Source organism: Zingiber officinale, chromosome 5B, assembly GCF_018446385.1.
Source record: "Zingiber officinale cultivar Zhangliang chromosome 5B, Zo_v1.1, whole genome shotgun sequence".
Taxonomy (NCBI): Eukaryota; Viridiplantae; Streptophyta; class Magnoliopsida; order Zingiberales; family Zingiberaceae; genus Zingiber; species Zingiber officinale.
Window position 1 is genome coordinate 1676578 of NC_055995.1, and position 19597 is coordinate 1696174.

At 37.9% G+C, this 19597-nt stretch overlaps 2 protein-coding genes across 3 annotated transcripts in view; both read left to right on the forward strand.

Moving 5' to 3' along the window:
• Positions 1-7756: 7756 nt before the first annotated feature.
• LOC121987193 (DENN domain and WD repeat-containing protein SCD1-like) lies at positions 7757-12577 on the forward strand. Its single transcript, XM_042541090.1, has 5 exons — positions 7757-8150; positions 9016-9109; positions 11871-12072; positions 12185-12326; positions 12445-12577. The coding sequence occupies exons 1-5, from the start codon at positions 7962-7964 to the stop codon at positions 12547-12549; spliced, it is 732 nt and encodes a 243-aa protein (XP_042397024.1). The 5' UTR covers positions 7757-7961; the 3' UTR covers positions 12550-12577.
• A 4678-nt stretch (positions 12578-17255) lies between these two features.
• The window catches only part of LOC121983884 (DENN domain and WD repeat-containing protein SCD1-like), a 29869-nt gene continuing 27527 nt past the window's right edge, over positions 17256-19597 (forward strand). The window contains exons 1-2 of one of the 2 annotated variants that reach the window (XM_042536564.1): positions 17256-17630; positions 18496-18589. In XM_042536564.1, coding sequence (XP_042392498.1) covers positions 17442-17630; positions 18496-18589 — 283 coding nt within the window. In that variant the 5' untranslated portion in view covers positions 17256-17441. The remainder of the gene's footprint in view (positions 17631-18495; positions 18590-19597) is intronic. The other variant, XM_042536563.1, reaches the window with a different exon arrangement.

The window sequence follows — 19597 nt, forward strand, 5'->3', positions numbered from 1 at the left end:
TCTATCATCAATCCCCGCCATATACATATGAGACTTCAATGAATTAGCCCGAAGTCCTGCTTTATTGCCCAAAACCTCCTAACAATCCGTCAATATCTTTATTGATGACTCATCTGCCCGTGCAAACAACATCAAATCATCAGCATAAGCAAGATGTATGATGCCGACCTCTTTACACATAGGATGAAAGTGAAAAGAAGATATCAAGGAAGCGACCTGCAACTTACAAGATAATACCTCTATGCATAAACCGAAAAGTAGAGGAGATAGGGGGTCACTTTGCCTTAGACCTCAACGCCCACTAAAAAATCCATAGATACCACCATTTAGGGAAATAGAGTAAGAGGTTGTAGTTACATACTCCCTAATCCATCCACAATATCGTTGAGGAAAACCAAAACCAACCAGAGCCTCCATAAGAAAATCTCAATCTACTGTATTAAAAGCCTTCTGTAAATTAACCTTGATCATACATCTCGGGGATATTCTTTTGCACCATACTTCCGTAGTAACTCCAGAGTGAGATTAATGTTATCGCCAATAGAACGCCCCTTGACAAAAGCAGCTTGCGCCGGATCCAACAAGTCTCCCAAAACTCCTGCTAACTGGCCAGCCAATACCTTTGCAATGACTTTGTAGAACACATTGCAATAGGAGATAGGCCGATAATCCATAACCTTCAGGGCATGGTCCGCCTTTGGCACCAAGGATATCAATGAGTGTTCCACTGTTTGAGGAGCTCACCATTCAGAAAAAATTCTTGAACAGTTACGATAAAATCTGGCCCAACAATATCCCAAGATAAAGTAAAAAACTTCGCTCTATATCCATCCGGGCCCCGTGCCTTGTCGCTCCCGATGTCATATAAGGCGGCTTTAATTTCCTCCACCTACACCGACCTGATTAAGTCCGCAGATTGGCCATGAGTGAGTTTTCTTCCAGGAAGTCCACCGCTGTCCATAGGATTAATGCTACCTTTTGCCCAAGTAGATCATGAAAGAAGCCCACAAATTCATCTGCCACTTCATCCAAGCTGGTTGTTTGCTCCTCATTCTGCTTTGTGAGTGTAATAATTACATTTTTCTTGTTATTGTGTTTCACCACATCATAGAAGAATTTAGTACACTTATCAGAACTTCTTAAGTAAACATTCTTCACACGCTGCTGGTAAAGCTATTTCTCCACTTCCGCAAGTAGAGTGTCCTTTCTCTGTATATAATCATAGTCAATGAGAATTGTTCCTCCTGCTAGGACCCCTTTCTGTATCTCTTCTAAATCTGCAGTTGCTCTTCTCGCCTTCTCTGAAATGTGCCAAAATGATTTTTATTCAACTCATGCAACTTGCTCTTTAAACGGGTCAACTTTGCTTTAAGAATATATTGAGCATTCCCAAAAATCAGCGTCGACCAAGAGTCCAACACAAGCTCGGTGAAACCTTCTTTGAGTGACCACATATTAAGGAACTTGAAAGGTCGGTTTGAAGGTCGATCTTTCGCTAGAGTATGCACGATGGTACAAGAGTGGTCCGAGAGACACCCGAGCGTCGTAAACTCCGCATGATCCCTTCCGGAAGCTGAGTCGGATGGAGGCGGGCCGCGCTGTCCTCGCGATTGACAGAAAGTCGTTGCGAAACCTGGTCGATCTGACACCTGCCGGAAGGGCTTACACGGGCGGATGATGAGGGGTGATGACGAAGATGATGACGCAAGGGCCCTGTGCACACTCAGACGTGCCCCCTATGCGTTAGAGACCAAGAACCAGGGAAAAAGTCCCCAGGTTAGGCCCTCCGACGCTCAAGTCAGGTACTTTTTCCTAGAAGCACAGTGAAAGGATGAAAAGTAAAAGATGAGAATGAAATGACAAGTGAGCGTACCTGCGTAGAGATAAAGCCTCCATTTTTATATGGCAGTAGGTGCTTCTGGAGTCCGACGAGTGTCAGGGAATGTCGGGTGTCACGCTTTCTCTGGCAGTGAATGACATGTGACACCTTTCTATAGGTCTGAGAAGGGATCCGGAGACAACGAGCCACAGGTCGTTAGCATATTCCCTGACATGTGGTAATTATCTTTTGACAGGTTGTTACAATTCTCTGACTTGTTTGTCACGTAGTGCCTGTTCGCTCTGGTCTGTTAATTCTTAGACTGAGTCTTCGTACCTGTAAATCGTGACCTGTAGGCCTAGGACTGCCTTTCCTGTCGCATGCCCTAGCTTGTTTGTTGTCTCGCAAATCCAGACGTGTACATCGCGCCCTGTATTTGCCCTTCGGTCTATCCCGGTATATCTAGCCCTGTGTCTGCCGTCCTGTAAACCTTCTTCCACATATCCTGACCTGTGTCTTGGCTCTGCGTATCCTGCTTTGCCAGTCTTGGTTCGTATATCCCAACCTATGCGCTCTGTTCTTGTATCCTGTTTCGCAAGTCCGCAAGCCTTGACCTATCATCCTTGGTTTAACTATCCTGACCTATACGCTTTAATCCTCGTATCTCCTATATTGTGAGTCCGTAAACCCTGACCTGCCCTCCTTGGTTTGCATATATCAACCTGTACGCTTTGTCCGTGTATCTCCTATGTTGCAAGTCCATAAATCCTGACCTGTCATCCTTGGTTTGACTATCCCGACCTGTACGCTTTAATCCTCGTATCTCCTATATCGCGAGTCCGTAAACCCTGACCTGCCCTCCTTGGTTTGCATATCCTGACCTGTACACTTTGTCCGTGTATCTCCTGTGTTGCAAGTCCGTAAACCCTGACCTGTCATCCTTGGTTTGACTATCCCGACCTGTACACTTTAATCCTCGTATCTCCTATATCGCGAGTCCATAAATCCTGACCTGCCCTCCTTGGTTTGCATATCCCGACCTGTACGCTTTGTTCGTGTATCTCCTGTGTTGCAAGTTCGTAAACCCTGACTTGCCATCATCAGTTTGCATATCTCGACCTATACGCTTTAGTCCTCGTATCTCCTGTGTCACGAGTCCGTAAATCCTGACATACAGGTCTTTGGTTTGCATATTATGATTTGTACGCTTTAGTCCTTATATCTCCTGTGTTGCGAGTCCGTAAACCCTGACCTGTAGGTCTTTGGTTTGCACATCCCGACCTATACGTTTTAGTCCTTGTATCTCCTGTGTCGCGAGTCCGTAAATCCTGACTTGTAGGTCTTACCTTCTGAGTTTATGCTTGACCCCTACTTGATATGTAGGCTTATCTCCGGAAGGGCACTTGTGCCCGACCAGGTCCATCATGTAATCTGGCCCTTTGCATCCCACGTAGGCCGGACTTTTGACCTCCACGTAGGCCGGACTTTTGACCACCACATAAGCTTGACCTCTGACCGCCTACGCACAGTTTGCCGGTCGATTTGCATACTCAAGAGTCAGGGGACACCAATCTGCTTTGAATGGTGATCGATCCTTGCTCAACTCTACGACGACATTATGCAAATAGGGCTTGGGAATTGGCGGAGCTAGATCGTTCTTGGTCGTACTCCTGAAGGTGCATTTGTGATAGGATCTCCAAATAAATTTTTATATTGATTTAAAATTATTGTATGGTTATATATAGATAAGTTATTCAATTAAATAATTAAATTATTGCGTCCATCCATCATCTCGTCTCCTTTCCCTCTCCTTAATTCATCGATTCCCTGTAAGATTGGACGTGGGTTTCTATCAATTTAGCGTGCCCACAAAACTCAAATTAAGTTTTATCGCTGGAGGTGGCACAACACCAAACGCATTTCCTTTAGGCATTCAAATTCCAAGTCTTCCATCCATGATTCCAGGACTACTTCTCCTAGGTTAATTTTCAAGTAAAAGTACCTTCTCTCTCCCTGTTTCGAGTTTCAAATAGATGAAAATTTGGCGGGGGTCAATGGTACGGTGATAAAACATCTTTTTTAATTTTTTAGATATTTAAAAATTAAAATCTCAACGATGGACAGTTGATTAGTCTAAAAATATTGAACTGAAGGTCCATTTACTACAAGTGAGTATCAAATTATGCTATGGAATAATTTGTACATCATTGAAACGGTTCATCATTAGATTTTCTTTGACTCTACTAAAAGCATAGGAGTATCATAACAAAACATTTGGAACTTGAGAATTTATCAGTTTCAATCCGTTCCAAAATATTTCTTTTCGTTTTTAGGCCTGGCTTAGGAAAAATTATATTTAAGGCTCAAGTTAGTGAAGTATGTGTTGAAATTTGAATGAAACCAAGTGGTCTAGGGAGAGGATTTCATTTTACATGAGAACTTTAGTTTCACATTGGTAATTTAAGGGTTAGTTAGTTGGTATATATTGTTACACGTGTATGTTGTATGATGTGAACAAATGCATAGGAAAAAACTCTATCTCATGCGTGGATACACGGGAGGTGTAAATTCAGGGTTCAAATTGTATTGAATTAAGTTGACTCTTGTGCGAGCACGATCTACGTGAGTCAAATGTCGAACCGGTCAGGACAAAATTTACCTAAGTGAGTCAACCAATATTTTGCTACATGAAACATTTTTGCTACTTGCTTTGGTGAATAAAGGATGTATTAACTAATGTTAATGGGATATCCGTAACCTTTTGGGTGATTGATTCGGGCGGTAATGACAGTAAAATGACCTTTAATTAGCTATTAAACACAGTCAAAGGGAAGACACTCCTATATAAGGAGACTAGATTGAGCAAAAGACATAACAGCGAAAGCTATAGCAAAGAACCAAATCTCCATCTGCCTGCGTTTCCCCTTGCTCTATTCTTCTTTGTCGTGCACCCGCTCAATAAAATTACCCGTGATAACAATCTAGTACCTTCTTAGTTTGCTATGATCCACCACTATTTGGTAGCGATCATGATCTGCCATTGTATCCTATGAAACAGACGACCCAAGAGAACCTAGAAGCACAGCCGAAGGTGGGACGAATCTATTTTAAGGAAACTGCGTTGAACACAGATCTCAACGACTCAATTTTCAAACAATCAAGAATCTTTCCTATTTTGGGCGACTTGTGTCTCGACTCAACATTTACTCAGGAGACTCATTATCCACTTAGGAGCACTCTATTCTGACTCGGCTATACTTGACATCAACTCGGGTGATACTGTGACTTCTTCTTGACTCTAGCAGTCAGCCAACTAGGCACTCAGATTTGACACTTGGACTCGGCATTTGTAGTCGACAGTCGGTGGCTCGACATCACTTGGTAGAAACTAGCCTCACTTGCAGCCTGAGATCATTCACTCGGGCGGTAATGGTAGTAAAATATATAACCTTTAATCGGTCATTTAACACAACCAAAGGGAAGACACTCCTATATAAAGAGGCTAGATCTTGAGCAAAAGAGATAGCAACGAAAGCTATAGCAAAGACCCAAATCTCCATCCACTTGTATTCCCCCTCGCTCTGTTCCTCTCTGTCATGCACCCGCTCTACAGAATTACCCGTGATAGTAATCAGGTACCATCTCAGTTGACCGCAATTCACCAGTACTTAGTGGCAATCCGTTGTATCTTGGGAAATAGACGACCTGAGAGAACCTTGAAGCACAATCGGAGGTGGACGAATTTGTTTCAAGGAAACTACATTGAACGCAGGTCTTGACGTCTCAGTTTTCAAGCAATTGGGAATCTTTCCTGATTCTGACGACTTGCGTCCCAACTCGACATCACTTGAGAGACTCATTGCCCACTCGGGAGCACTCTGTTCATGACTCAGCTACACTCGACATCAAATCAGGTGATACTACGACTTCTTCCCGACTTGAGCAGCCAGCCGGCTCGACACTTGGATTAAGCATTCAAACTTGACACTCATAGTCGGCAGTCGGTAACTTGGCAGAAACCAACCCTCCTGGCGGGCTTGAGATCATCTGCTTAGGCTTCTCAACAGATATGTTTGAATTTATGTTTTGCAAATTCAGAATATTTTCCCAATATCTCCGACAACAAGATTGTTCAACAATCTTGAAACAGAATATGTTCTATTGACATGGCCACGGAAACGTTTAAGAGAAAGTTGTTCTCTCATGTTACTATAAAAGCCAATATAGTTAAACACGGTCAAAACTCAAAATGGAAGAACTTCAAAGCTTCCAAGATGGGACTCAAAGGAGGTATATCAAGAAAAAAATTCTTTAGGAAGTGCTTCAACTATGACCGTATCAATCACAAATCCTCGGAGTGCAAAAAATAGAAGAAGAAGCAGGAGACCAGCCTAAATGAGAGACTAGAAATGGACGACCACTACATCGTGGTCTCTAAACTGAACCTAGTGGGTTCAAATATGCAGTAATGGTGGATCGATACTGATGCCACCAGATATACCTGCTATAACAAGGAACTGCTCTACAACTTTAAAGAAATCAAAGTTAGGGAGAAACTTTTTATGGAAAACTCAGCAACCTTAGATATCATGGTCAAAGGAAAAGTTATATTGAAGTTGACCTTTGGCAAGGAGTTGACTCTCAATAATGTGCTATATGTTCCGGATATTCGAAAAAAAAATTAGTGTCTGGATATCGTTAAACAACTAAACAAGTATGACTTTTACATTATTTTTTAGTCGGATAGAGTTTTTCTGTCTAAAAATAAAATATTTTTAGTAAAGAGTTATGTAACTGATGGGCTATTCAAGCTAAGTGTAATTAATGTCAGTTTGTCTTAAACTGACATTAACACTGTCACCTTTGGTCACCACTCACTCAGAACCGCTTCTTCTAACGAACAAACACCACTAAAGGGATGGAAGCCTTGTGCCAGTGGGGGATGATACGGTCGTTGGTGAAGCACTGAGACCTACCATTCAAGGTTTCATTGATGATACTTGAGCTCGTCTAGTAAAAGCGTTTGTTAATACTAAATAGAGCTGACCCGGTAAAGTAAAAGTTGTCTTTTAACTGATGAAGCGAGAGTGAGGAAGTATCGTAATTTTTTTACATGAAAACAAGTGGTTCAATGATATGCTTCAAACTCCCATTTAATTCCTGCTTCAGACATATGTCAATATGTAAGGGTAATTTTACCATAGAAGCTTACACGAACAATATCAAAATTACATATACTGTTGGTAAATTGTCGAAAACAAAATTGTATTAAGATAGGATATTTTAGACAATAAATAATTTATTTATTTATTTTATTTATCTAAGTAAACAGTTTAATGGATATTAATTCAGATAACTAAATTAAAAATCGGTTAATAAAAAAATATCAACTCAAATATGATGCGAACTCAATCTAAAAATCTAAAATTCAAATCCGGATACCAAAAACTTTTTTATTATTTTTTAAGAGTTTTCACTTTTATTTTAATATTTTATTATTGTTATACTGTATTCTAAAAAATATTTTAATTTTTAAAATAAGATTAGATTTAAACCCTAAATATTCTTAAATTGTATATTTAGATCAACTCAGACTAATCCGTATCTGACCTAAACTAAATCAACCCAAAAACTCTTAATCCGAATCCAAAAACTTTTAATCCAAATCTAATTTTTTTAATATCGACTCTAATCGAATTAATACATCGGATTTATTTTTGACACCGTGGTCTTTTCATTCTTTTCCACTTCTCCGGTCTATGATACAAATCCACGTGTCCGAATCCCCTGTTATTGGATCCTCCTCGCCTTCATCATTCTTAACCCAAGCCCAAACCCAAACCCAAAGAGTAATCTCTCCGACCGGGCGTGCGCCGAGTAGACTCGTCAGTCATCCCTCGCTCAGCGACCCGCTCCCGTTACAAAAAAAAAAAAAAAAAAAGCCATCCATTGACAAGGAAAATCGCACTCTCGAGCAAATCTGTTGCTCTTTTCCGTCTACTCCGAAACCGAGATCTAGCGACGTTGGCGGATCAATCTCCAACAGGAACTGCTCAGCATTGAGATCGGATAGAAGAATCGCAGGCTAAGCGGTGGGATGCTATAGCGATAGGATATTCGTTGTCATCCTCGGCCGGATCTGATGGCGGCATCTTCTCCGGCGAAGATCTTCGAATACTTCGTGGTGTGCGGGATCGGGCCGGAGATCGCGACCCTGGAGGGGAACAAGGGGTTCCAGGGAATGGAGGTCATGTACATGCCTTCCCTCCTCGACCAGTACCCTCCTTCCAACCAGTCTCTCTATCCTCCCCCTCCGCCGCAGCTGCCGACCGTAAGTTTACTCCGACCCTTTCTTCCTGCTAGCTTCTCTTTGCATCTCCTTGATTTAACTTATTAAAAGTGAGAAATCGACCGATAGACTAGTTAGACTATCTCTATACGATGTCGGAACATGAATTTGGTGTGTTAAGGCAACAGGATTTTGATGCAACTCTTATCGAATTATAGAAATACCTCATGAGATAATAGTAAGTGGTTCTTTTCTGCAATTGTTTTCATGTGCGTTTTTGTAATATTATCAATCAGATTACTCGCTACATCATTTGGCATTTAAAAATTGCGTTATTATGAATCTGACTAGGTTTATTTTGATTTTGACCACAACCTCAACTCACATATCTACTTTCCCTCGTGTTGACTTTGTTGAAGTTGGATTGTTTAAGTTGAGCTTGTGCATAAGGTCTTGGCATAGGTCGCTATTTTCTATGTGCTCATTCTTCATTGCAAAAACTAAATAGTAAATACTACGTTTCAATTCGTAATTGTCACAAAGGCCATTGTCTTTTAAGTATCAAAAATACATATATGGTGCAATTAAAAAATTATCAAGGGATTTGCTACAAAAATCAATTTAACTTTATTCAACTCCACTAAATAAATTCACCTTAATTTAGGCCCTTTAGCACCCTGGATTTGATTCTCCAACATTCAATTACTCTGGGTTCGTGTCTTACAGGAGCCAAGATTCTTAATTTTGTTGAGCTTGTCAATTTATTATGATATTTAGACTTTGGTTTTTTCATGCGACATTCTATGCTTTTTATCTAAACACATAAGTAGTATTCATGTTAACTCTTATCACAATTTATTGTTGAATAAGTATTTTTCTTTCTTCTCACGATGAGCTACTATTGCAGTGTGTTCTACCTGCAGGGGTGGAGTTCTATACTTCAGGGTTTAACTCTGATGATGTTGCAACTTATCCTCGGAGTTATCCAATTGTTTTAACAGGTATTTTATAGCCTGGTTAATTTGACACTAGGAGAAACATTGAATGGTTTACAAGGTGTTCTTTTTACAGCTTAAATCGACACTGGTAAAATGTCTTCAGCACTTTGACATCGGGCAAATCTCTGTTCATTTAGGTCTGCTCATAGAAATTTGTATATTGTTGTCAAATTGTCTAAGCAGATATAGCTTATGACTCCACGGTCTTCTAGCCCTAGGGCACGGGCAAAAGATCATCTATGGAGCATGCTTAGTTCCAACTTATTATTAATAAAACCAATCAAGACCAATTCACTTTATGAGTTTCTTGTGTGTATGGGGTCTAGTAAGATATAAATTTCCATGTCAAGCAGAAACAAACTATTTTCTCACTTAAACCCTGGTTACCAGACTAAGGTAACTAGAGGACGGCGTCTTGGCTAAAGCCAGTGTGTCAGCTTTGATACACTTTATATAGAGAGTTAGGAGCAGTTGTATCTTTGATGAGAGACAGTTGAGAGTGAGAAGATTTTTAGAAATGTACAAATCCATGTTTACCGGTCATTGGGAGTATTTTCTGATTTGACATTACATCAGACATGGGACGCTACTAATTACCGGGTATTGTACTCTGGAGATATATACATTTTACTTATTAAAAAAAAAAAACTTTGGTTACCAAAGTTGCAAAGGAGCAACATTTATCAATAGTCATACATTTCTAATGTTGAGATATTTAGGTGTCAGTATTTAACTTCTCCAAAGGTTTCAATTCTATAGTTCTGACCCTGACCTTAACTTTGGGGCTATGGAATTTATTGTGCATAAGCCAAAAGATACTCCTATTAACATGATTCACCTTAAGACCTCTTGATTGACACTAAGTTAACAATGCATCCAGATTAATTAAATGCAATTAATAACCCTGGTAATCATACTAGCTCAATACTTGAATCTTTCTTCATTTTAACCTGATTAACTTGAAATTTTTTAGCGTCATGTCCATTGAATATTGACCAAATTGCAAATTTTGTTGTGTCCATTATAATATGCTGAAGCTGAATGGAGCCTAGTCGATTGGGCACAAGAATACCTATAATGGCCAGACTTTGCCATAACTATGAGTGTAGCAATCTTCTTTCAATTGGACTCCTCTTGCCTGCTAGATTGAGAGGTATAGTTTAGGACTCTAATATCATAATAAAGCAAGGCTAAGTCAGATTTATCCTGAAATGCCTAGTTGCTTTGGGAGGGGATGGTCTACATAAGCATAAAGGACTCCTATAGTGCTCATATGAGACTGTGGTGTAGTATCCATGCTTGAACGCTGCCCTCCACCACTAGCATCCACAAACTTCCCCATGCCCAGTTATTGGTTTTCGCACACTCTAATACTATGTTAGAGTTAGACATGGCCTAATTCATCCCAAAATGACAAATCATTTCTGAATATGGGCATGTTCTTAATCTAACTGTATTTAGGATGTTCAACCTGAACTCTCGAACCTCAACCCTTGCCACAAATGTTCTCATCTCATTTCACTTTACCACCATCTTTCTGCTGTTGCACTTGCCCTTAACTCCTCTACCCATGATTAATGTTAGATCTTCAAACATAACTACTTCATGAGTTATCTCTCCTACTAGCTCAGACTTGCTATTTCTTCAATAACACAGTTGTTATTTGGGCCTACAGCATCTCCATGGTAAAATTCCTTCATGTGGAAGATAAAAGATACTGCTATTTGGAGCTAGAAATTAGGTGTAGATGTACTTTGTATAGATGATCAAATGAGACAAAAATAGGTGAGATAGTATCATCATATTCAAAGACAACTAATAGGATCTGTAGTTAGATAAGCTAAGTCACTTAGATGTGAAGGTGTAAGAAATAGAGAGAGACAAAAGAAATCTCTAGGTAACTAAATTAGAAGTTACTTATTGAGACTTGAATAAAAGAAATGTAGGGATATAGCATTGCATAGAGGTCAATGGAGGGTAAAATTCATATAGGTGATCCCAAGTTGGGATCTAATACATTTCAGTGATGATATTATTAATTTGTTTGTTGTGCTGTATAAATTTGTCTATGCATAGGGAGAATTAATATTTTTCCTTTTAAGATGGCATGATGTACCCCCCCAATTTATATTCATACTCACTTTTGCATAGAGAAATTTATTTTATGAAATAGAAGGTCAATTCATTTAATCACTTGAATTATATTTTGTTTTTCTCAAAGAAATTGTCTTTTTTACGATTATTGAAATGTATTTCTGTACTAAACTCCAGGGGAAATATGATTGAAGAGGTTACCAAGTTTTAGGCTCTCTCATATACAGATCTGTCATTTGGTTTCCATTTTGAAAATTTTCTATTTTCTGTCCCAATCTAAAAATAATAGAGTTGGTGAATGCAGTTGATATACAGATAGTATTTTGTCATATCAGAAATCAAGAAGATTATTTTCTAATATTTAATTTAACCAATTTAATCAACTTAATTTCCATACCATTTGCTCCAAACTAACAAAAAAAAATTGTTAGGAAGTTCAATCTGTAACAATTTTAGTCAAATTTTAATTATTTTATTTTTCATTTGCTTCCTCAAAATTGTTTGCGGGAAGTTGTGCCCTTTAACTAGACTTGTATTAATTGATTAGGAACATTTTGTCTGCACCTATTGATGGCAAAATAAAAAATGTTTGCTTCCATCTTCATATACCATCTTTAAAGAATTACAACAGAATTTTTTTTTAGTGCTTTGACATTGTTTTCAATTGCAGAGGGGGATGGGTCCAAAATTTATGTTGCATGCATTGCATTCCGTGATCTGGTCTGCGATGATATTATTGAAGCATATAAGATACCTGCAAATTCATTTGCCGACAAATGCATATGTCTTGTATCTCGCTCTCCCAGTTTTCAGGTTCTCAAGGATGCATTGGAGGAGCTGTTCATTCTCTGCTTTTCTCCTGCTGGCTGCAGGTAAGTTATTTCTGTAACATAAGAATCCAGCAAATTTTTATGGTTGATTTGGGGACTTGTTGAATATAGGGATTTTCTTTGTTTCTTTAACAATATCTTGTCAAATTTTCAGCAAGCCATTATGGGATGTAATAGCTGATATGGTATCTAATGTTCCTTTACCTACACCGGGAAAAGATCGAGTTTTATTTGCTATTGAAAATTGTCTTCTTTGTGCGGAAACACCACCAAAGGAAGGGCTTCCTCATGCAGATGTATACATCTTGCTTTTTCTGTTATGTTTTTGTTGTTGTTGTTGTTGTTTTGCTCACTTTCATGGATGTTGTTAAGATCAAGGTGTTGATATTGATGTAGCTATTTCATCATGTGCAGATTTCATTTCAACCCTTGGTACAGTGCCTTGATGTGGATAACCTGATTCAATTTTTTACCGCTGTGCTTCTTGAAAGAAGAATATTACTCCGAGCAAATAAGTAATAATCATACTTGGTTTTCCTTACTATGTGTTCTTTTTAGTAATAGTTCTGTTGAAAATAGTTTCTTTAGTCTTCAAATAATACACAATGAGATTCTTGATAAGAAAATTTTAGTCTAAGCTTTCTTCACAAGCATGAAAGCTTTATCTGTTTGCCATTGTTATAGATTTACCATTTAGTTATAGACACATGAAATAGCTTTATCTGTTTTTGCCATTGTTATTGATTTACCAATTAGTCCTAGACTAGAAACTCCTGTGATGGGTTTCCACTGCAACATTGCATTCACTTGATCAATAAACTGTGTATTTTTGGCTTCATTGTGTTTCCTTGTGCCAATTATATGTTTTTTTGTTTTTGCTTTTCTAGATCCCAAGTGCCTCTTGGGGAGACCTATCTGCAGATAGTTTATATATATATATATATACCAGTGATTGATTCCTAGAGAAGATGCCTTAACTTCACCTTTTTGTCACATGTATTCTTCTCCTTGTTAGTTCACTTCTCAGCTGCAATGTGAGTTCTCTACCACATTCTACCTCAATGCTTCTGTTATGAACCGTAGGTAAGCCTATTTGGAGCCCATCAAATACAAGAGATATATGCACGACAAATTTAGAAAGAATGATGCATATCAAGAGAATTGATTCAGCTATAGTAATTGATTTTTATTCAAGTCAAATATCTTTTATTTTTAGTAGGATTGAGTCGAGTATATTTTATTTTCAGTAGGATTGAGTCTAATATCTTTTATTTTTAAGTAAGAATAAAACCTTATTATTTTGTGTTTGTTTTCTTCCTTTATTGGGAAGGAATGTAAATAGTTACATTTAAATGGCTGGAACAATGCAATAAAGATTACGATTGAGTTTACAAAAAGAAATCAAACCCCCTAAATCGAGAGGTTCTCTAATCCCAATTAACCTCAAATTATCCCTACCACCATAGGTTGTCAAGGTCGTAAAACCAAGAAGATAAATATTGATTCCACCGATCAGCCAGTAAACTGTCCCATTACGTAATCTAGATCCAAGGGCCATAACAAATTGGTATCTGAGCTCGTCGTGACTCACAAGCACTTCCACAACGCTTTGATGCTTTTCTCAAAATTTAACGGGAGGACAAAGTCGCCAATGACAAGCGGCAACAACTCATCCACGCTAAACTAGAGGAATTGTCCAAAGGCTTCTCTAAGCTACACTCGCACAACAATCATCCAGGTGAAGAGAGCAGCAACCATCCTGACTTATAAGGGCATCGCTCGAAAAGGTACTATGGCAATGAGGAGGGATCCTCATGTATACCACGGTATTCGAAACTAGATTTCCCGTGTTATGATGGTCAGTTTGATCCCTTGGGATGACTTAATTGATGTGACCATTTTTTTCACCATTAACGCACTCCAAAGGAAGAAAAGATTGGCCTAGCCTTGTTCCATCTTAAGGGAGATGGCTAATTATGGTTCATCAATCTAGAACGTGATCGACCTCATATTCAATGGGAGGAATTTAAAGATCAGTGTAATTTGAGGTTTGGGCCACCTATTCGCAACAACAAATTGGGTGAGCTTGCCAAACTTCAACAATCAAGATTCGTGGAAGACTACCCGCGAAAGTTCGAACAATTGGTGACACGAGCGAGAGCCTTAACATCAGAACAAGAAGTTCAAATATTCATTAGTGGCCTCCAAGATCATATCGTCGAGCTTCATCACCCAAAAGATCTCACATCGGCTATGAGTTTTGCCCCCATCCAATCATGATGCGCCCCCATCCAACCACTGAAGTAATCATTTATCAAACGATTTAAATAGGGAGGAAATGGAATAACAACATGCTAAGAGCCTTTGTTTTAATTGTGATGAACTTTACACTCCTAGCCAGCGTTGCAAATGTCTTTTCTGTCTTAAGGGATTAGAAGATTCTGATGAACAAGACCACGTCGAGGATGTTGAAATTTCCCTCAATGCGATCACAGACACCCGCTCTCCTCAAACCATGCGGATTCATGGAAAGATGCAGTAGTCATCAGGGACGTTACCCATCATTCGTGTTTGCAGACAAACCAGTTTTTCAAGAAGGGAGTAATATTATGGACAGTAGGTAAGCCCATCTGGAGCCCATCAAATACTAGAGATACATACATGACAAATTTAGAAAGAAGGGTGCATATCAAGAGATTTTTATTTAAGTTGAGTATCTTTTATTTTTAGTAGGATTGAGTTGAGTATCTTTTATTTTAAGTAGGATTGAGTCTAGCATCTTTTATTTATAGTAAGAATAAAACCTTCTTATTCAATCTTTGTTTTCTTCCTTTGTGGGGTAGGAACGTAAGTAGTTGTATTTAAATGGCTGAAATAATGCAATAAAGATTATGACTGAGTTTACGAAAAGAAATCAAATCCCTAGATCTAGAGGTTCTCTAATCCCAACGAGCCTCAAATTATCCCTATCATCATAGACCGTCAAGGTTATAAAGCCAAGAAGACAAATATTGATTCCACCGATCAGTCAGTAAACTATCCCATTATGCGATCTAAATCCAAGGGCAGTAGCTACCAGGGACGTTACTCATCATTGTGTTTGTGGACAAATCCGTTTTTTAGGGAGGGAGTAATGTTATGACCGTAGACAAGTTCGTATGGAGCCCATCAAATTCAAGAGATACGCACACTACATATTTAGAAATAAGAGTGCATATCAAGAGAATTGATTCAACTATAGTAATTGATTTTTATTTAAGTCAAGTATCTAAAAATTGAATTGAGTCTAGTATCTTTTATTTTTAATAAGAATAAAACCTTCTTATTCAATGTTTGTTTTTTTCCTTTGTCGGGAAGGAATGTAAGTAGGTGTATTTAAATGGCTGGAATAATGCAATAAAGATTACAACTGAGTTTACAAAAAGAAATCAAACCCCTTAGATCGAGAGGTTCTCTAATCCCAACGAGCCTCAAATTATCCCTACCACCATAAGTCGTTAAGGTTGTAAAATCATGAAACAAAGATTGGTTCCACCGATCGTGTAAACCGTCACATTATGCGATCCAGATCCAAGGGCTATAACAAATAATATTATGGACTGTAGGCAAGCTCATTTGGAGTCCATCAAATACAAGAGATACACACACGACAGCTTTAGAAACAAGAATGAATATAAAGAGAATTGATTCAATTATAGTAATTGATTTTTACTAAGTCGAGTATCTTTTATTTTTAGTAGGATTTCAGTAGAATTGAGTCTAGTATCTTTTTTTAAAGTAAGAATAAAACCTTCTTATTCCATGTTTGTTTTCTGCCTTTGTCGAGAAGGAATGTAAGTAGTTGTATTTAAATGATTGGAATAATGCAATAAAGATTACGACTGAGTTTATAAAAAATCAAACCCCTAGATCAATGCTATATGTTCCGGATATTCGAAAAAAAAATTAGTGTCTGGATATCGTTAAACAACTAAACAAGTATGACTTTTACATTATTTTTTAGTCGGATAGAGTTTTTCTGTCTAAAAATAAAATATTTTTAGTAAAGAGTTATGTAACTGATGGGCTATTCAAGCTAAGTGTAATTAATGTCAGTTTGTCTTAAACTGACATTAACACTGTCACCTTTGGTCACCACTCACTCAGAACCGCTTCTTCTAACGAACAAACACCACTAAAGGGATGGAAGCCTTGTGCCAGTGGGGGATGATACGGTCGTTGGTGAAGCACTGAGACCTACCATTCAAGGTTTCATTGATGATACTTGAGCTCGTCTAGTAAAAGCGTTTGTTAATACTAAATAGAGCTGACCCGGTAAAGTAAAAGTTGTCTTTTAACTGATGAAGCGAGAGTGAGGAAGTATCGTAATTTTTTTACATGAAAACAAGTGGTTCAATGATATGCTTCAAACTCCCATTTAATTCCTGCTTCAGACATATGTCAATATGTAAGGGTAATTTTACCATAGAAGCTAACACGGACATTACCAAAATAACATATACTGTTGGTAAATTGTCGAAAACAAAATTGTATTAAGATAGGATATTTTAGACAATAAATAATTTATTTATCTAAGTAAACAGTTTAATGGATATTAATTCAGATAACTAAATTAAAAATCTGTTAATAAAAAAATATCAACTCAAATATGAAGCGAACTCAATCTAAAAATCTAAAATTCAAATCCGGATACCAAAAACTTTTTTTATTATTTTTTTAATAATTTTCACTTTTATTTTAATATTTTATTATTGTTATACTGTATTCTAAAAAATATTTTAATTTTTAAAATAAGATTAGATTTAAACCCTAAATATTCTTAAATTGTATATTTAGATCAACTCAGACTAATCCGTATCTGACCTAAACTAAATCAACCCAAAAACTCTTAATCCGAATCCAAAAACTTTTAATCCAAATCTAATTTTTTTAATATCGACTCTAATCGAATTAATACATCGGATTTATTTTTGACACCGTGGTCTTTTCATTCTTTTCCACTTCTCCGGTCTATGATACAAATCCACGTGTCCGAATCCCCTGTTATTGGATCCTCCTCGCCTTCATCATTCTTAACCCAAGCCCAAACCCAAACCCAAAGAGTAATCTCTCCGACCGGGCGTGCGCCGAGTAGACTCGTCAGTCATCCCTCGCTCAGCGACCCGCTCCCTGGTCACCGTTACAAAAAAAAAAAAAAAAAAAAAAAAAAAGCCATCCATTGACAAGGAAAATCGCACTCTCGAGCAAATCTGTTGCTCTTTTCCGTCTACTCCGAAACCGAGATCTAGCGACGTTGGCGGATCAATCTCCAACAGGAACTGGTCAGCATTGAGATCGGATAGAAGAATCGCAGGCTAAGCGGTGGGATGCTATAGCGATAGGATATTCGTTGTCATCCTCGGCCGGATCTGATGGCGGCATCTTCTCCGGCGAAGATCTTCGAATATTTCGTGGTGTGCGGGATCGGGCCGGAGATCGCGACCCTGGAGGGGAACAAGGGGTTCCAGGGAATGGAGGTCATGTACATGCCTTCCCTCCTCGACCAGTACCCTCCTTCCAACCAGTCTCTCTATCCTCCCCCTCCGCCGCAGCTGCCGACCGTAAGTTTACTCCGACCCTTTCTTCCTGCTAGCTTCTCTTTGCATCTCCTTGATTTAACTTATTAAAAGTGAGAAATCGACCGATAGACTAGTTAGACTATCTCTATACGATGTCGGAACATGAATTTGGTGTGTTAAGGCAACAGGATTTTGATGCAACTCTTATCGAATTATAGAAATACCTCATGAGATAATAGTAAGTGGTTCTTTTCTGCAATTGTTTTCATGTGCGTTTTTGTAATATTATCAATCAGATTACTCGCTACATCATTTGGCATTTAAAAATTGCGTTATTATGAATCTGACTAGGTTTATTTTGATTTTGACCACAACCTCAACTCACATATCTACTTTCCCTCGTGTTGACTTTGTTGAAGTTGGATTGTTTAAGTTGAGCTTGTGCATAAGGTCTTGGCATAGGTCGCTATTTTCTATGTGCTCATTCTTCATTGCAAAAACTAAATAGTAAATACTACGTTTCAATTCGTAATTGTCACAAAGGCCATTGTCTTTTAAGTATCAAAAATACATATATGGTGCAATTAAAAAATTATCAAGGGATTTGCTACAAAAATCAATTTAACTTTATTCAACTCCACTAAATAAATTCACCTTAATTTAGGCCCTTTAGCACCCTGGATTTGATTCTCCAACATTCAATTACTCTGGGTTCGTGTCTTACAGGAGCCAAGATTCTTAATTTTGTTGAGCTTGTCAATTTATTATGATATTTAGACTTTGGTTTTTTCATGCGACATTCTATGCTTTTTATCTAAACACATAAGTAGTATTCATGTTAACTCTTATCACAATTTATTGTTGAATAAGTATTTTTCTTTCTTCTCACGATGAGCTACTATTGCAGTGTGTTCTACCTGCAGGGGTGGAGTTCTATACTTCAGGGTTTAACTCTGATGATGTTGCAACTTATCCTCGGAGTTATCCAATTGTTTTAACAGGTATTTTATAGCCTGGTTAATTTGACACTAGGAGAAACATTGAATGGTTTACAAGGTGTTCTTTTTACAGCTTAAATCGACACTGGTAAAATGTCTTCAGCACTTTGACATCGGGCAAATCTCTGTTCATTTAGGTCTGCTCATAGAAATTTGTATATTGTTGTCAAATTGTCTAAGCAGATATAGCTTATGACTCCACGGTCTTCTAGCCCTAGGGCACGGGCAAAAAGATCATCTATGGAGCATGCTTAGTTCCAACTTATTATTAATAAAACCAATCAAGACCAATTCACTTTATGAGTTTCTTGTGTGTATGGGGTCTAGTAAGATATAAATTTCCATGTCAAGCAGAAACAAACTATTTTCTCACTTAAACCCTGGTTACCAGACTAAGGTAACTAGAGGACGGCGTCTTTTGGCTAAAGCCAGTGTGTCAGCTTTGATACACTTTATATAGAGAGTTAGGAGCAGTTGTATCTTTGATGAGAGACAGTTGGAGAGTGAGAAGATTTTTAGAAATGTACAAATCCATGTTTACCGGTCATTGGGAGTATTTTCTGATTTGACATTACATCAGACATGGGACGCTACTAATTACCGGGTATTGTACTCTGGAGATATATACATTTTACTTATTAAAAAAAAAAAACTTTGGTTACCAAAGTTGCAAAGGAGCAACATTTATCAATAGTCATACATTTCTAATGTTGAGATATTTAGGTGTCAGTATTTAACTTCTCCAAAGGTTTCAATTCTATAGTTCTGACCCTGACCTTAACTTTGGGGCTATGGAATTTATTGTGCATAAGCCAAAAGATACTCCTATTAACATGATTCACCTTAAGACCTCTTGATTGACACTAAGTTAACAATGCATCCAGATTAATTAAATGCAATTAATAACCCTGGTAATCATACTAGCTCAATACTTGAATCTTTCTTCATTTTAACCTGATTAACTTGAAATTTTTTTAGCGTCATGTCCATTGAATATTGACCAAATTGCAA